This window comes from Chrysemys picta, chromosome 2, assembly GCF_011386835.1.
Source record: "Chrysemys picta bellii isolate R12L10 chromosome 2, ASM1138683v2, whole genome shotgun sequence".
Lineage (NCBI taxonomy): Eukaryota > Metazoa > Chordata > Testudines > Emydidae > Chrysemys > Chrysemys picta.
In genome coordinates this window covers 290,447,206-290,464,320 of record NC_088792.1, presented here as the reverse complement: position 1 = coordinate 290,464,320, position 17,115 = coordinate 290,447,206, and the positions used below count along the sequence as shown (strand labels likewise).

General features: G+C 61.6%; 1 protein-coding gene across 5 annotated transcripts in view; it reads right to left on the bottom strand.

Moving 5' to 3' along the window:
- Positions 1-1,664: 1,664 nt before the first annotated feature.
- Positions 1,665-17,115, bottom strand: part of LOC101950303 (microtubule-actin cross-linking factor 1, isoforms 6/7-like) — an 82,006-nt gene continuing 66,555 nt past the window's right edge. For all 5 annotated transcript variants that reach the window (XM_065582331.1, XM_065582329.1, XM_065582330.1 and 2 more), the window contains 7 exons: positions 16,537-16,699; positions 16,033-16,187; positions 9,144-9,218; positions 7,407-7,524; positions 5,380-5,564; positions 5,035-5,155; positions 1,665-4,912 (listed from right to left, as the gene is read on the bottom strand). In XM_065582331.1, coding sequence (XP_065438403.1) covers positions 4,887-4,912; positions 5,035-5,155; positions 5,380-5,564; positions 7,407-7,524; positions 9,144-9,218; positions 16,033-16,187; positions 16,537-16,699 — 843 coding nt within the window. In that variant the 3' untranslated portion in view covers positions 1,665-4,886. The remainder of the gene's footprint in view (positions 4,913-5,034; positions 5,156-5,379; positions 5,565-7,406; positions 7,525-9,143; positions 9,219-16,032; positions 16,188-16,536; positions 16,700-17,115) is intronic.

Here is a 17,115-nt window from a genome sequence, read left to right as displayed (position 1 = left end):
GCACAGAGGGCAGGGGCTGGCACAGGGAAAGGGGCAGGGGCTGGCACAGGGAGAACGCACAGAGGGCAGGGGCTGGCACAGGGAGGATGCACAGAGGGCAGGGGCTGGCACAGGGAAAGGGGCAGGGGCTGGCACAGGGAGGATGCACAGAGGGCAGGGGCTGGCAGAGACACAGAATAGTGACTGGGGCAGCGGAGGGGGTGCAGCGGCAGTGTTCGCCCATCTCATGCCCGGGCCCCAGCCTGAGGGGTCTGGGCAGTTCCCGGGGCTGGATTCGCTCGTCGCTGCCCAGCAGGGAGTGGGGCAAGATGGGCTGAGTTCTGGGGTCTGTGGGGCTGGTGCGTCCCCCGGGCAATGAAACGTGTCAGTACCTGCCTGCGATTGTGATGATCCCGAAGCACCGTTTGCACAGGCGGGATGTTACTCCTCAGTCGCCACCCGTGTGGCTGGCGCCCGCTCACTACCCCTCGCTGCCTGGGGGGCAATGGGGCCGTGCAGGGGCGGGGCGGGGCTGTGTATAGAGGGCTGTGCTCTGGCTGGGGGGCTGGGTCTCGCAGGGCCCTGCTGCAGCAGTCGCCGGTCAGTCTGATGGCGGGGATGGCCGTGCACCTGCAGGGTTCATCCCTGCCTGAGCCCGGGGGGAAGCTGGGGCCCTGGCCCTGAGAGCCGGGCTGCACAGGACCCCGCCCCCAGGAGCCCCATCCCCTGGCACCCCCAGGCCTGTCTGCCCCACTGCAGCTGGGCACAGGGCATGCTGCCCATCAGGTGAAGTTAGCGGCTACATGCAAATTGGGTAATTCAATCAGCTGCATGAGGTTTCGCCGGGAGCAGAACTTGGTGACCCCTGAAGGCTCTTTGGAGCCTTGGTGCCGGGGTGGGCGTGGCTGCAGGCCACGTTGCCTCCGGGGCCGGGCTGCCCACAGGACCCGTTGAGTCCTGGCCCCTTGTCACTGCTCTGTGCTGCCATGCGGGTGGGAGGCACAGCAGGGCTGCTGCACTGCCCGGCACTGGGGTCAGGACGCCGGGGTTCCAGGCCGTGCCGGTGGCCGCCGAGCTCAGGTTCCTGTTCTGGGCGGGGAGCTGTCGGCTCTGGTGTGAGAGCCCGCGGCGCAGGTGCCGGCTGGGCTGAGACGCAGCAACGCCTCTTTCACAGGAATCGCGGCAATGTTTGCCTTGGCAACAGGATGAATAAGAGCCGCTGAGCACGTCTGCACCAGCCACCCGCCCGGGGCTTGGCAGTGCCTGCCCCAGTGCCAGCCCCGAGGGGCAGCAGCATGTGTGAGCACGGCGCGCTGGCCAGCCACAGCCACTGCTGCTCATGCAGCTCTTGCCAAGCCACGGGCCCAGCGCTGCCCTCTCTGGGCCGAGCCCCAGGGCCATCTCGAGGGCTTCCTCCCGCCGTCGTGCCCTCCTGGCTTGGGAACAGCACGAAGCGCAGGCCGTTGTGAACTCGGGTTGTGCTTGGAGCCCGGAGCTAAGCGCAGCCTCTGCCCTCCCAACTTCCCCCCAGCGCCCGGGGCAGAGCTGGCCTGACCCCTGAGGCTGTTCCAAGGGCGCATGACCCGGCCTCTGCAGCAGGGCCTGGCTCCCACGTCTCGGCGGGCCCCAGGCGGAGAGCGAGCGGGAGCAGCTGGACAGACAAACGGGCCGGACAGCGCCGTGGGGCCGATAGAAAAATCTACTCTTTATTGTCCCTGGCTGCAGCCGTGGTTACCTTCAGCGCTAGTGCTGGCAGGTCAGCGGGCGACGGAGAACAGGCTGCAGGCGGTGGCGGGGGGACGGGGCCCTGCTGCCAGGGGTCAGTGCTGCAGGCAGGGGTGGGGTCAGGGGCTCCGGGCAGGACCCGCTGTGGGTGCAACAGGGGTATTGGAGGGTGGTTGGTCACCCTAGCTCAGTGGGGGGAGGGCCCTGCTGCTGCTCACACCCAAGGGGGCCAGAAAGGAGTTAGCACCAGATATGGGCCCCGCAGCTGGGCTGGGACTCCAGGCTCTGCCTGCACCAGCCCTGCAGCGGGCTCAGGGTTAGCGGAGCACAGGCTGCAGGGCAGGGGCTCTGGGACCTGTTACTGGCTACCCCACACAGGGCGAGGAGGGGGTCAGGCAGCAGCGTCAGTGACCGTGGGAACACAGAGCCCAGCCTCCCAGCAGGGGGCACTTGGGGGGGGGGGCTCCCAGCAGGAGGCTCTGGGGGGGGGCAGGAGCACTGGCTGGGGGCTCCCAGCAGGGGGCTCTGGGGGGGGGGGCAGGAGCACTGGCTGGGGGGCTCTCAGCAGGGGGCTCTGGGGGGGGGGCAGGAGCACTGGCTGGGGGGCTCCCAGCAGGGGGGACGGCAGTAGCACTGGCTGGGGGGCTCCCAGCAGGTGGTTGTGTGTGGGGGGGCAGTAGCACTAGCTGGGGGCTCCCAGCAGGGGGCTCTGGGGGGGCAGGAGCACTGGCTGGGGGTTCCCAGCAGGGGGCTCTGGGGGGGGCAGGAGCACTGGCTGGGGGGCTCCCAGCAGGTGGTTGTGGGGGGCAGGGCAGTAGCACTGGCTGGGGGCTCCCAGCAGGTGGTTGTGGGGGGCAGGGCAGTAGCACTGGCTGGGGGCTCCCAGCAGGTGGTTGTGGGGGGCAGGGCAGTAGCACTGGCTGGGGGCTCCTAGCTACCGCAGTGCCAGGTTTAACAGTGCAGCACCAGAGCAGACTACGCTCATGGTGACGGGGCTGGTCCTTGCACCTGCTGTTCCAGCCCCAGGGATGCTGAGGGCAGAGTCTTCAGGGCCGGGTGAGATGCCAGGGTCTGTCTCCAGGCGTAGGAGGCTGGGGGTGCCTCTGCCTTCACCCTGAGCCGTCTCCCCCCTGCGCCGGGGGAGTTAGCGAGTGCCCGGAGAGGGCGCAGTCTGGTGTGTTTCATGGGGTGTTTGCATATGTCCTGGGCCAGGCCCAGCGGCACGACAGATGGACACAGCAGAGTCCTGCCCACGGGTCCCTCTGGCTCCCTGCCCTGCGAGCCGGGGACAGGCAGAGCGCTCAGCAGAGCATGTGGGCACCCTCCCCCCCCGAGGTGTACACACACACACACACACACACACACACACACACCCCAAGGTACACACGCAGGTACACACGCAGGTGTACACACCCCATGAGGTACACATGCAGGTACACACACACACACCATGAGGTACACACACACGGCCTGCGAGGTCCACACGCACAGGGCCGGGTCCAGGCACCAGCTTGTCAAGCAGGTGCTTGGGGCGGCCGCTCTGGAGAGGGGCGACACGTCCAGCTATTCGGCAGCAATTTGGCTGACAGTCCCTCACTCCCGCTCGGAACGAAGGACCTCCCGCCGAATTGCCGCCGCAGATCGCGATCGCGGCTTTTTTTTTTTTTTTTTTTTTTGGCTACTTGGGGCGGCCAAAACCCTGGAGTCGGCCCTGCACACGCAGGTCCACACACACACACACGCACTTTCCCATGGTACAGAAGCAAGAACACACACACCCTGTGAGGTACACATGCAAGTACACCCCCTGAGGTACACAGAGGTACACCTCCTCCCCCATGAATTACACAGACAGGTACATGCACAGCCTGTGAGACACGCCCCCCCCCCACCCTCCAAGGTACACGCTGTGACGAAGTGGGACTGTTCTTAATGTTCCTCTGAATACTGTGTGGGTGCCTCAGTTTCTTAAGTCTCCAGTGTGCATAAATCACCGAACACTCTGTATCCTGGCAACAAATGGCCGGGGCCCTGCCTCCCTGCAAGGTAATAGCTAAAGGTGAACAAAGAGGTCAGGTGACCTCCTGCCCCGGGAAAGAGACAAAGCCCAGAGAAGGAGGGGCTGGCCGGGGGTTGGAGTTTGGAGCTGGCTGGGGACGGGGATTGAGGGCAGACGGGGGTCTGCCTCGCTGGGCCCCAGAATGGACCCAGCGGAAGGGTCCTGTTCGCTGGACCTACAAGCTCTGTGTTAGACCGTGTTCCTGTCATCTAATAAACCTCTGTGTTACTGGCTGGCCGAGAGTCACGTCTGACTGCGAAGTGGGGGTGCAGGACTCTCTGGCTTCCCCAGGACCCCGCCTGGGCGGACTCGCTGTGGGAAGCGCACGGAGGGGCATATGCTGAATGCTCCCAGGAGAGACCCAGGAGGTGAAGCCGTGTGAGCTTCTTGCCCTGAAGACAGTCTGCTCCGAGGGAGAGGAGGCTCCCCAAAGTCCTGCCTGGCTTTGTGGGGAGCAGTTCCAGAGCATCGCCCGGGGACTCCGTGACACATGCGCAGGCAGACACCCCCCCCCCCCCCCGAGGTGCACACACACAGACCCTGTGAGGTACACATGCAGGTACACACCCTGCGAGGTTCACACACATGTACACATATACCCCACGAGGTACACCCTGAGGTACACACACACACACCCACACCCCGAGGTTCACACACACACACACACACCCCGAGGTACACACACACATACATACACCCCGAGGTACACACAGAGGTACACACAGAGGTACACACACACACACACACACACACACACACACACACACACACCCCAAGGTACACACACACACACACACATACACACACCCCGAGGTACACACACACACACACACATACACACACCCCGAGGTACACACAGAGGTACACACACACACACACACACACACACACACCCCCCCCGAGGTACACACACATACACAGAGCTCTCTGCTCAAGGGTTGGGGCCGGGGTCTTCCACCCTCTCCCGCCTTGGAGCCACATCTGCGGCGTGGAAGCGGCTCTGCTGGCGCAGCCATCGAGAAGGGCAGAAAATCCTGAATGGGGCTCGGGCTGGGCCGGGGAGGGCGCCTGCCCGTCCCTGGGGCCGGGGGGCCGCTCCGACGGGTGCTCTCGGGCTGCACTCTCAGGTGGGGGGGCCTTCGGGGGGCTCTGGAAGCAAAGCAGAGAGAGGGCCTGGTCCAAGAGCAGCAGGGGCAGACCCCAGGGCCAGGGGGTGAGAGGCCTCCCGCTACCCCTTCCCAGGCTGCTGGAGTCTGCTCGTGGGCTCTCACCTGGGGGCGCAGCCTCTGTGCTGGCCTGGGGGGCGGAGAAGCTCAGCTCAGCCCCGTCAGCCAGGAGGGAGCTGCGGGAACGGGGGCAGCGGTCTCCGGAGCGCGTCCGGCGCAGGACAGCCTGGGGGCAGAGGAGAGGCGGTTATTCGAGGACACGGCTGGGGAAGGAGCTCGCTGCAGGGCTGTGGCCAGGGTTGGGGAATCCAGCCCGCGTGTGATCCTGGGCTCCAGGACCCCTGTGGGGATCCCAGTCCCTGTGAGGCCCTGCCCTCCGTGCAGGGGGCACACCCCGCCATGGGTCCCACTGCCGTCGCTGCCGTCGCTCCCCAGGCCGGCGGTTCTTACCTTCCTGGCCAGGGGGCTGCTGGGGGCAGAGGCGCTGCTGTAGAGGCTGAGGCTGGAGTTGGAGCGGCTGGGGGACAGCACTTTGGAGGGGGGGGCTGACTGGCTGCCGGCACCGGCGGTCGTGGCCCCTAAGGCGTCTGGAGACAGGTATTTCTCATTGATCTTCAGGTTGGTCCGACCCTTCACTGCTCAGGGGAGACGGAGACGGTGAGCGAGAGGCTGTGGGCAGAGGCAGCGGCTGCCCGCCGGCAGGGCCATGCTGAGCACAGGCCAAGGCTGCGGGGGGCATGGCCTAACTCGGCGTGCCAGGGGCGCCTGGGAGGGAGTCACCAGGGCTGGCCCTGGGCCCTGGCTGGGTCTGCCAGTGGGGCAGGGGACCAGCTGGGGTAGGTCTGGGCTGCAGATTCTATGAGACATGACTTTTAGCACGGTCGAGTGGGTCGAGTGGGGTGGGGGAGGGGAGAGGGCTGGGAGCCAGGACTCCTGGGTTCTCTCCCTGCCTCTGGGAAGTGAGTGGGGTCAAATGGGTAGACCAAGGGGGGGCTAGGAGCCAGGACTCCTGGGTTCTCTCCCCGGCTCTGGTAGGAGAGTGGGGTCAAATGGGTAGAACAAGGGGGGGCTGGGAGCCAGGGTTCTCTCTCCGGCTCTGGGAGGGGAGTGGGGGCAGGTGTGTTAGAGCAGGGTCTGGGAGCCAGGATTTAATGGGTTGGGGCGGGGGCGGGGAGCCAGGACTCCTGGGTTCTCTCCCCGGCTCTGGGAGGTGTGGGAGTTGCAGCTGGGGGCTAGGACTCCTGGGTTCTCTCCCCGGCTCTGGGAGGTGTGGGGGTTGCAGCTGGGGGCTAGGACTCCTGGGTTCTCTCCCCAGCTCTGGGAGGTGTGGGGATTACAGCTGGGGGCTAGGACTCCTGGGTTCTCTCCCCGGCTCTGGGAGGTGTGGGGGTTGCAGCTGGGCGCTAGGACTCCTGGGTTTGACAGTCGGCTCTTGTTCTGAGGGCTCTGAGCACAAAACGAGCTTGCACCAAGCCCGTCGCGTTTCTTGCTGCTGCGGGAGCCTGTGGCTCGGGGCCGGCGGGAGGGAATATCTGTCTGCCCGGCTGCACCGGGACACTCCCAGCTTTGGGACACGACTTCCAGGGCCGCAGCCATCCCCATCCCTCGGGCTGGGGCACCCCCTGCTGGTTGGCACAGGCAGAGCACAGACACCGAGTCCCCAACTCGCCCTAGCTCCATGCTACCCCGCTCCGGCCATTCTGGGGGCAGCTCGGGCCCCGCTACCCCCTGCCCTGCTCAGCCAGTCAGTGAAGCCCCCACCCAGGAACCCAACAGGGTAGGGGGTGAAACCCTGCTAGTCTCAGCCAGTTCCCCCCACACACACCCCGCTGCTCCCTGGGGGCTCCGGCCCAGCCACAGCCTGGGGCACCCAAGGGCAGCACTGGCTGGGCCGGGCCGGGCCAGGCCAGGGCTCCCCAGAGGGCACAGGGCAGGCGGGAGGGCTCTGCCCCCCTAGCCTGTGTCCCCTCCTCTCAGTACTGGGCAGGGGGACCTGTGGGTTAGCAATGGGGCCAGTGACTCAAGTGTTTAGGGCCTGCGTAAGGGAGCCGGGGGGCTGGCGAGGGGCCCTGGGCGGCAATGACAGCTGAGCAAGCCAGGCACTGCTGTGAGTGGGATGCCGGGGGGCCCATGGCAGGGGTCCCCCATCATGTACCGAGCCCTGTGGACAGGCTCTGACTGGAGTGGAAATGCAGACACAGGCTGCAGGACTCCAGCGAGGAGCCGCCGGGGAGCTGAGCAGCCCCCCTGCTCCCTGACCCGGCCCTAGACCCACAGGAAAACCAGGCCCCTGGGGAGGGGACAACCTGAGCCGTTTCCAGGCCGCCAGCCGGCCAGCGACCTCACCCCCAGGCACAGGGCGAAGGGGTAATTCCCCCAGCTGAGCCCCAGGTCCCCCTGCGGCCGGGGCGGCCCCCCAAGATCTCTGGCTCTGCCCCATGTGCTGCAGGGAGCCCAGGCCCCGCCGCTCCGCCTACCTCTGCAGGGGTCGTTCTTCACCAGGAACTCGTCGAGCGCGATCCAGCCTCCCCCCACTCGCACCATCAAGGTGCTGCGCAGGATCCGCACCATGCGCAGCTGCTGCGACTCCCCGAACTGCAGGCAAAGGGCGGGGGCAGCGTGAGGCGCCGGGGCTCTGCAGCCAGGGCCCGGCCCGAGGGGAGCACGAAGGTGACAAGCCAGGTCGGGGGTGGGGTAATAGGCACCGATACGAGACAAAGCCCCCAGTATTGGGACTGTCCCTGGTCACCCTCGTAGTAGGAACAACAGCCCCTTGTGCTCCACCAGCAGCCAGCCAGCCATGGTGTGGGGCCGCTGACGGGGCAGGTGTCTGCAGGGGCTGTGCTGGGCACGGCTAGGGTGAGCCAGCACCTACACGGGTCGGGACGCCTGGGAGGAGCCAAATTATCATCGTCCCTCTCCAACCCCCAGCCCCAGGCTCCCGGCCTCCTAGCCACGGGTCTCGCTAGCTCCCAATCGTCCCGTCGCCCGCCTCCAACCGCCAGCCCCAGGCTCCCGGCCTCCTAGCCACGGGTCTTGCTAGCCCCCAATCATCCCGTCGCCCACCTCCAACACCCAGCGCCAGGCTCCCAGCCTCCTAGCCACGGGTCTCGCTAGCCCCCAATCGTCCTGTCGCCCGCCTCCAACTCCCAGCCCCGGGCTCCCGGTCTCCTAGCCACGGGTCTCGCTAGCCCCCAATCGTCCCGTCGCCTGCCTCCAACCCCCACCCCCAGGCTCCCGGCCTCCTAGCCACGGGTCTCGCTAGCCCCCAATCATCCCGTCACCCGCCTCCAACCCTGCTCGGGTCCTGTCAGGCCCTTTCTGAGCCACGGTGCCCAGCCCCGGGTGCAGAGTCTCACCCATGTACAGAGCGGCTCTAGGACATCCCCCAGCCCCACCTGGCTGTGCACTGAGTGGGGGCTGCCCAGGCCCCTCTCTGGAGCGGGTGCAGCGAGCGCAGGGCCCAGACCGGGAGAGGTCAGGGAAAACGTCTCTGCAATGGACAGGGCTTTGCATTGTCGACCCCGTTCTCCAGCTCAGTGGGGGCCCCCCTGGAGCACCGGCGTCTCCTCGCAGCTCCACTGAATTACATCGCATGGCCCCATCTGCGAACGCTGCCCCTTCCCAGCTCTCTCCAGCCCAGTGCCTGAGAGAGCCGGGCCTGGGCCTGGCCAAACGCCTTCTCCAGCCAGTCACAGCAGGAGCTGGTTCCCCCGATGATGGGGAGCCTGGCTGTGCTGGGGCGGGTGGGACACGGCCTCTCCGTACTGACCGGGGCGGGGTGGGGGGAGTAGGGAACCACGGCCTCGCTGTACTGATGGGGGGAAGGAGGGAACGGCCTCTCCGTACTGACCAGCATGGGGAAGCCATGGCCCCTCTGTACTGACGCGGGGGGGAGGGGGAGGAGCCGCAGCATCTCCGTACTGACTGGGGGAGCTGCGGCCCCTCTGTACTGACCGGGCACCTCACTGGGCTGCTGTGTGGGGCCCAAGGGGCAGGGAGGGCTCAGCCCAAGTCTCAGCTCTGGCCCAGTGGGCTGACCCTCTCCCGGCTCCCCGGCAGAGAGAGGTCAGGGCTGAGGGAGACTCAGGATAAGTGCGGTGTCCGCGCTCATGGACCCAGGTGTCCGAGTGGGCAGGGACACGCCAGGCTCTGGCAGTCCCAACTCTCCAAGGGCAGGCGGGAGGCAGCACAGGCCCGGGGGTGGCACTTACCCGGTACCGATTGGCACTGATCTGTTCCACCTGGAAGCGCTTGGCGCAGCTGCACTGGGCCACCTGCCGGTTTACCTGGAACACAGCACAAGGGCCGGGGCAGCGTGAGGTCTGTGACCGCCCACCACGGCCTCCAGAGACTGGGACTCCATGAGCTGGCTACAGCCTGGAGAGACCCCCCCTCTCTGCCAGCGTCTGCCCTTCCTCCCTCCATCATCTTCCCCATCTGCTGTGAGCCCTGGGCCCTGCACCGGTCTGCGAGCTGCCCAGCCCTGGTGTGGCCCTCGCAGACGCCAGGGTGAAGGGGCAGGAACAGCTCCAGCCTGCCTGCCAGGCGGGGCATGACCCCAGAGCCCCGATTCAACCCAGCAGCCATATGGAGCAGGACGGCTGTGGCTGGCACACTCCTCCCCATGTACCTGTGTCAGGGCGGGCTGGCATGGTGACATCACAGGGGGCAACAATGGCGAAGGGCAACTGGAGCCCCCCCACAGGTCTGATTGTTTCCTCCCCCGGGCTCCGAGGGCGGCACAATTCATAGATCCAGGCAAGGGAGCCCGTTAGAGTATCTCGCCTGAGCTCCTATGTAGCGCAGCCCAGCGACCCCTGTGCTGAGCCCACGGCGTGTGCTTGGCTAAAGCATGTTCCAGTCAGGCTGGACTCCAGCGCGGGAGAGCCCACCCCGACCCTTGGCAAATTGTTCCATGGCTGCCCACCCCTCTGTTAAAATCCTGCCCCTCATTGCCAGGCTGAATTGGTCCAGCTTCAGCTTCCAGCACCGCGGTGCCTCTTTCTCGGGCTGTCAGCACTCTCCCCATCGGTCCTTGCAGGCTGCGAGCACGGCACCTCTCTGCCGGTCTCGAAACTCAACAGAGCGGGCGCTTTGAGGCTCTCGCTGGCAGCCCTGGAATTCTGTCTGTGGCTCTCCAGCGTCACAGCCTCCTGTTTCCAATGTGGAGCCCAGGACAGGATGCAGAATCCCAGTAAGGGCTCGGGAGTGCTGCATGCAGGTCAAATCACCTCCCTGCTCCCTCTCTCTATTCCCCTGCGCACACAGCCTGGGATCCTATCCCCCGGCTGGGCCCCACGGCTGCACCAGGAGCTTTGCCACAAGGTCTCAGTCCTTTGCAGGGTCACTGCCTTGGAATCCAGCCCCCATGCGGTGCCACCTACAGTTTTGTTGTTAGATGTCTGACCTTGCATTTCACTGTGTCCAAACGCACCCTGGGAGCCACCATCCCAGGCGATCCAGCTCACCCTGTGACCAGTTCCCGGCATTATTTGTCTTCTTCAATGCTTAGCCGAGCAGTTGGCTGAAGCGATCACTCACCATTCGGTCCGTTCCTGCGCGGTCACAAGGGCTTGATGGCCCAAGAGTCAACATCGGAACAGACGTGATGAACCCATGTAATAGGGGGTCTGCCTCTGCACCACCTGCAGCCCTGAGGTGGTGGAATTTTATCCCGGATGTTACGAGCCACCCGGAGAATGACGTTCGCTGGACTGTCTTGTGGCTTTCTCGTGACATGTCCGAAAAGCGTAAGACACTGTCTGTGGACAATGGCCCCGGGAGTCTGTAGACCAGAGCGACCATAAACATCTGCCTTACAGATGAAGTCATCCCACTTTATGCCCAACTACGACGCTGGCATGTTGTGTGGAAAGTTCCAGCTCTGCCCAATCTGAGCAGCACAGCATCCACGTTTGGCAGCCGGACAACAGTCCGGAGACGCTACAACTCAAATAGATCCTGAACTTGGTTGTGGTGCTGGGATGAGGCTGATTCCATATTTGTTGTAAACGACCCCTGGCAGACGCAGCAATGCCAATCCGACAGAGAACCTCCGTGTGAGAGTTGGAGGAACTGGTGAGTATAGAAACCAAATAGCAAACGTTGGAGACTGCTTTGAGAGTTTCGTTATTCAGAGATTGGAATCGTAGGTGGACCTGGTCCTGGATTTTGCAGCTTTGTCTTTGACCACGAAACATGGAGGCCAATCTTAGCCAACTCCCCTGAGTCCAATCTGTACCTCATCGTGTGTGTGTGTGTGCGTGTAACATCTGAAGTAGGGGATTGCTACGCCATCAGCGAGGAAGGCTTGTCTGGAATATCACCCTGGGCATTATGCGAGGTGGACAGGCCAGCGTGAGCCCTGGACGTGGTGGCTAACACTGGCAGCGAAGATGCAGGGCAGCGGCTGCACCTCGCGATCTGAGGTGAGGGAAGTCGCTGAGAAAGACTCAATGGCTCAGGTCGCACAGCGTGAAGCCAGTGCCGGTAGCCCAGGAGAAAGGTCGTGTTACTGCTCCTCCGGCTCATCCCAGCGGGACGAGGTATTTTTCGGGATAATCATACGCTCTTGCTTTCCTTACGTCAGCGCGTCTGTCTGTTCTTCCAGATCACTGGTAAAGACGCCAGCCTGATTCCACCGCTAGGTTTCACCCGCTCCCAATATCGTTAAACAGCGTGAGCCGCTCCCCAGCCCAGGCACGTGTCCCAGACAGGGCTCAGCCCAACCTCTCCCCGCAAACTCCAGCCTTTTAAAGGATGCCGTGATGGCACCTGAACTTGCCCATCAAAAAAACTCAGGTCGTGGCCCCCCTACACCTGCCAATGCCCTGGGACCAGGGTCCGCCCGCTCTGCCTGCCCCGTGACTAAGCCCGCAGGCCCCGCACACTGCCCCAGTGCACAGGCTCTGCAGCCCTGGGTGAGTTCACGATGGGGAAACAACCTGGGCAATTACAGGCCTGTCAGGCTGACTTCGATCCCGGGCAAGATAACAGAGTGGTTGACACGGAACTCAATTAATACTGAAGAAAGGCGGGTAATGTAATTAATGCCAATCAACATGGCTTTATGGAAACTAGATCCTGTCAAACTAATGATGAGATTCCGAGCTTGGCTGATAAAGACGATAGTGCTGACAGAGAGATTGAGACTTCTGTAAGGTGTCTGACTTGGTGCCGCACGACACTGATTACAAAACGAGAATGACATAAAACGACGGTGGCACACGTTACATGGACTGAAAACTGGCGAACTGCTCGGTCTCAAAATGTCCCTGTAAACGGGGTATTGTCATTGAGCGGGTGTGTTTCCAGTGGGGTCGCACAGGGACTGGTGCTTGGCCCTACGCTCTAACATTTGTATCAATGACCAGAAGAAAACATAAAATGATCAAAGTGATCATCACCAGAACCAGAAACTGGATCACCTCTGCAAATGACACAAGAATTGGGAGTGTGGTAAATTCAGATTGAAATTCTGATTCAGAGTGACCTGGATCGCTTGGTAAACGGGGTGCAAGCAATGTAAATGTACAGATCCAGGAGCAGAGAACACAGGAGGGGGAACTCTACCCTGGGAAGCAGGGACTCCGAAAAAGATTTGAGGGCTGTGGTGAATACTCAGTTGAACATGAGCCCCAGTGGGATGTGGCGGCCAAAGGGCTAATGGGATCCTTGGATGCATAAACAGGGGACTCTCGAGTAGGAGCAGAGAGGTTCTTGTACCTTTGAATTTGGCACTGGTGTGACTGCTGCTGGAACACCGTACGGTACAGTTCTGGCATCCATAATTCAAGGATGTTGATAAATTGGGGAGGGGTCAGAGAAGACCCACAAGAATGAATAAAGGACTGGAAAACATGCCTTATATAGAAAGACTCAAAAAGCTCAACTGAACATAGGAACAGCCATGTTGGGTCCATCTAGCCCAGTAACTTGTCATCCAACAGTAGCTGGAACCAGGTGCTTCAGAGGGAATGAACAGAGCAGGGTAATTTTGAGTGACCCACCCTGTCATCCAGTCCCACCTTCTGGCATTCAGAGGTTTAGGGACACCCAGAGCATGGGGTTGCATCCCTGACCATCTTGGCTAATAGCCATTGATGGACCTATCCTCCAGGAACTCATCTAATTATTTTTTGAACCCTGTTATGGTCTTGGCCTTCACAACTTCCTCTGGCAAAGAGTTCCACAGGTTGACTGTGCGTTGTGTGAAGAAATACTTCCTTTTGTTTGTGTTAAACCTGCTGCCTGTTAATGTCATTGGGTGACCCCAAGTTTTTGTGTTATGAGGAGTAAATAACACTTCATAGAATCATAGACTATCAGGGTTGGAAGGGACCTCAGGAGGTCATCTAGTCCAACCCCCTGCTCAAAGTAGGACCAACCCCCAACTAAATCATCCCAGCCAGGGCTTTGTCAAGCCGGGCCTTAAAAACCTCTAAGGATGGTGTCACGGAGTGTGGGGGAGTCAGGGCCCTGCACCCCACTTCCTGTGATTCACCGTGACTCTCAGCCAGTAAAACAGAAGGTTTATTAGATGACAGGAACACAGTCCCAAGCAGGGCTTGTAGGTACAACCAGGACCCCCCAGCCAGGTCCCTCTGGGGGGCAAGGATCTTAGACCCCAGACTTGGGTTCCCTGCCTCTTCCCAGCCAGCCCAAAACTGAAACTCCCCCCACCCCCCTTCCTGGCTCAGGTTACAGGCTCAGGTACCGTCCCTCACCTAAAGTCATCCCCTGCTCTCCCATCCCCCATGCAGACAGTTCCAGCAAAACTAAACGACATTCCCAGGTCAATCCACCCCGCTCCCTACTGCGTCACAGATGGAGATTCCACCACATCCCTAGGTAACCCATTCCAGTGCTTCACCACCCTCGTAGTGAAATGGTGTTTCCTAATATCCAACCTAAACCTCCCCCACTGCAACTTGAGACCATTACTCCTTGTTCTGTCATCTGCCACCATTGAGAACAGCCGAGCTCCATCCTCTTTGGAGCCCCTTTCAGGTAGTTGAAAGCAGCTATCAAATCCCCCCTCATTCTTCTCTTCTGCAGACTAAACAATCCCAGTTCCCTCAGCCTCTCCTCATAATTCATGTGTTCCCGCCCCCTAATAATTTTTGTTGCCCTCCACTGGATTCTTTCCAATTTTTCCACCTCCTTCTTGTCGTGTGGGTCCCAAAACTGGACACAGTACTCCAGATGAGGCCTCTCCAATGTCGAATAGAGGGGAATGATCACGTCCCTCGATCTGCTGGCAATGCCCTTACTTATACAGCCCAAAATGCCGTTAGCCTTCTTGGCAACAAGGGCACACTGTTGACTCATATCCAGCTTCTCGTCCACTGTGACCCCTAGGTCCTTTTCTGCAGAACTGCTTCCTAGCCATTCGATCCCTAGTCTGTAGCAGTGCATGGGATTCTGCACTTGTCCTTGTTACCTCATCAGGTTTCTTTTGGCGCAATCCTCTAATTTGTCTAGGTCCCTCTGTATCTGATCCCTACCCTCCAGCATATCTACCAGTCCTCCCAGTTTAGAGTCATCTGGAAACTTGCTGAGAGTGCAGTCCACGCCATCCTCCAGATCATTAATGAAGATATTGAATAAAACCGGCCCCGGGACCAACCCTTGGGGCACTCCGCTTGACACTGGCTGCCAACTAGACATGGAGCCATTGATCACTACCCGTTGAGCCCGACGATCTAGCCAGCTTTCTATCCACCTTACAGTCCATTCATCCAGCCCATACTTCTTCAACTTGCCGGCGAGAATACTTTGGGAGACCGTATCAAAAGCTTTGCTAAAGTCAAGGAATAACACATCCACTGCTTTCCTGCTTTCCCCTCATCCTCTTCTTTATTTACTTTCTCCACCCCAGTCATGATTTTATAGACCTCAGTCATATCCCCCCTTAATGGACACAGAGGGTCTGATCCAGTCTGGCAATTCGGACATTATCAAACAATGAGCTCCAATAAGACAAGGAACATGCCCTCCAGCAATCCCCCATAGCCACCCGCCCTTTGCTTTCTTTGTCCCTTCTCCGTATGGGTCAGAACCTGAGCTCCCTTCTCAGGGTCAGCAGCGACTGAAGCCAATGGGAGCTTTGCCTTAAGAGTGCACAAGGCTGCTGGAGTGTGGCCATGTCTGTGGCTGTCTCCCTCCCTCTCTCCATCGTTCTATGTTCTTCTCCCCTTGATGCAGTTCCCAAGACCTTGTGCTGCAGAAAGTGCAACCTGCCAGTTAAAGCCATACCCAGAGCATCCTCCATCCCTGCACCGGTCCCCAGTCCCCTGGCCCCGCTGCTAACTCCTCTCCAGCCTGTCTGGACTGTCTCGGGGACAGATACTGGAGCACAGGAGCTGTCTCCTCATCCAGACAGACCCCAGCCTCCCCTTCTCAGCCTTTCAACAGCATTCTGCCCAGCCTGTGGGAGGCCGGGCGCCGGGCGTAAACCCTTGGCAGAGGGCGGCGGAGACGGTGTAGTGGGAAAAACCCACCTGGTGACCAATGCCTGGCCTGCAGACACCATCACTGCAGCCCCGTCCCATCCCCATGGCCGTGCTCTAACTGGGGAGAAGCGGAGGCCTTAGGAACTATATGGAAAACCAAATGTTTCCAGTGGGGTTTCCCAACACACAGCCGGCCCGTCTATTGGCTCACAGCGAGCAGGTCTGGGGCGAGTGGAGCACGGTCTGTGAGCACGACACAAGGAACAAAGGTTTGATAATGGGCCCTTCAGTGTAGCAGAGGAAGGGCCACCAGGATCGCAGGGCTGGAAGCTGAAGCCAGACTAACGCAGACAGGAGATGAGGCTACGTTTCTCACAGGGAGGGCAATGAGGCGGTGGGACAATGTACCAGGGCAGTGGTGGAGGGTTTAAATCCGGGTTGGGTGTTTGTCTGCAAGCTCTGCTCTAGGAGTTAGCTGGGGGCGTCTCTGGCCTGCATGACACAGGCCAGCCCAGACGATGCCAGTGGTCCCCTCGGGCTCCCACTCGCTGCCCAGCGCCCCCTGCAGTAGCTGCGAAAGCTCCTCTCCTCCAGCTCCTGGTGCCCTCCCAGTGCCTGAGCTGCCCAGCTCCGCGCCCTGCCATACCTCGTCCTGGATCTGGTCAGCGTCAGCGACCCTCCGCAGCGGGTCCCGGCTGGGGTGCAGAGCGCTGACGAACTCGTAGTAATCAATGAAGCCATCACTGTTCATATCAAAGATACTGGCCACGGCGCTCATCTCCAGGACATTAGTGGGGAATTCTGGGTGGGGGGAGTGCGCTGTCAGAGAACCTTTCAGTGCCCCTGCAGTGGTTCCCCTGCGAGCCGGGCAGCTCCCCGGCTCTGGTCTGGGTCTCCCTGGTCCCAGTCCTTCCCAGAGGGAGAAATTCCCCAGTGTCAGGGCCTGTCCCTCCCCCACCCACTCCCACCAGTATCAGCCCTTACAACCCTACAAAAGCATCACTCCCCAATGATGCCTTCTAGTCACCATGGAAACCAGGTGATGTGGGGAGGTGCAGCTTGCATCAACCAGGCCAACCGGACCCGGGCTCCCCAGATCCCCCGGAGGGACTCCCCCACCCCCAACTCCAGGGCCCGGACCCCTGCTCACTGGAGGAGAGGACGCTCTGGACGAACTCCCGCTGGCTGATCCGCCCATCCTGGTCCCGGTCGATGCCTCGGAAAACATCCAGGATGCGGGATTTCCTGTGGCTGATCCACTGCATGTACCGCTTCCTCCAGACGCCAAAGTCAAAGTGCGCAAACTCCTCCACCTCAGAGACAGGGATGCCAGGAATGAACCACGGGGGCAGCTCGGCTGGGCATGGGCCAGGAGGCGGAGAGCGAGTATGTGTGCCCTGCCCCCCCAGGGCAGCTCAGCCGAGCACGGGCCATGGGGAGGGAAATGGAGCGTCTGTGCCCTGCCCCTCCCAGGGTGGCTCGGCCGGGCATGGGCCATGGCTGGGGTTCTGTTGCCCGAAGCAGACTGTGGTGCTGTGGTGCACACTGCAGCCAGGCCTGGCTTCCATCCCATCAGCCAGCCTGCACCCACCCCAGCCTGCCGCTCCCACGGACCCCACCTGCCACCTCTGCTGGGGAGAAGGGCCCAGCCAGCGCCTGGGGGCCTGGACAACACGGCCACATCAGACACACCCAGCGGGTGCCCCAAGGGCCACGCCAGCCAGTGTTG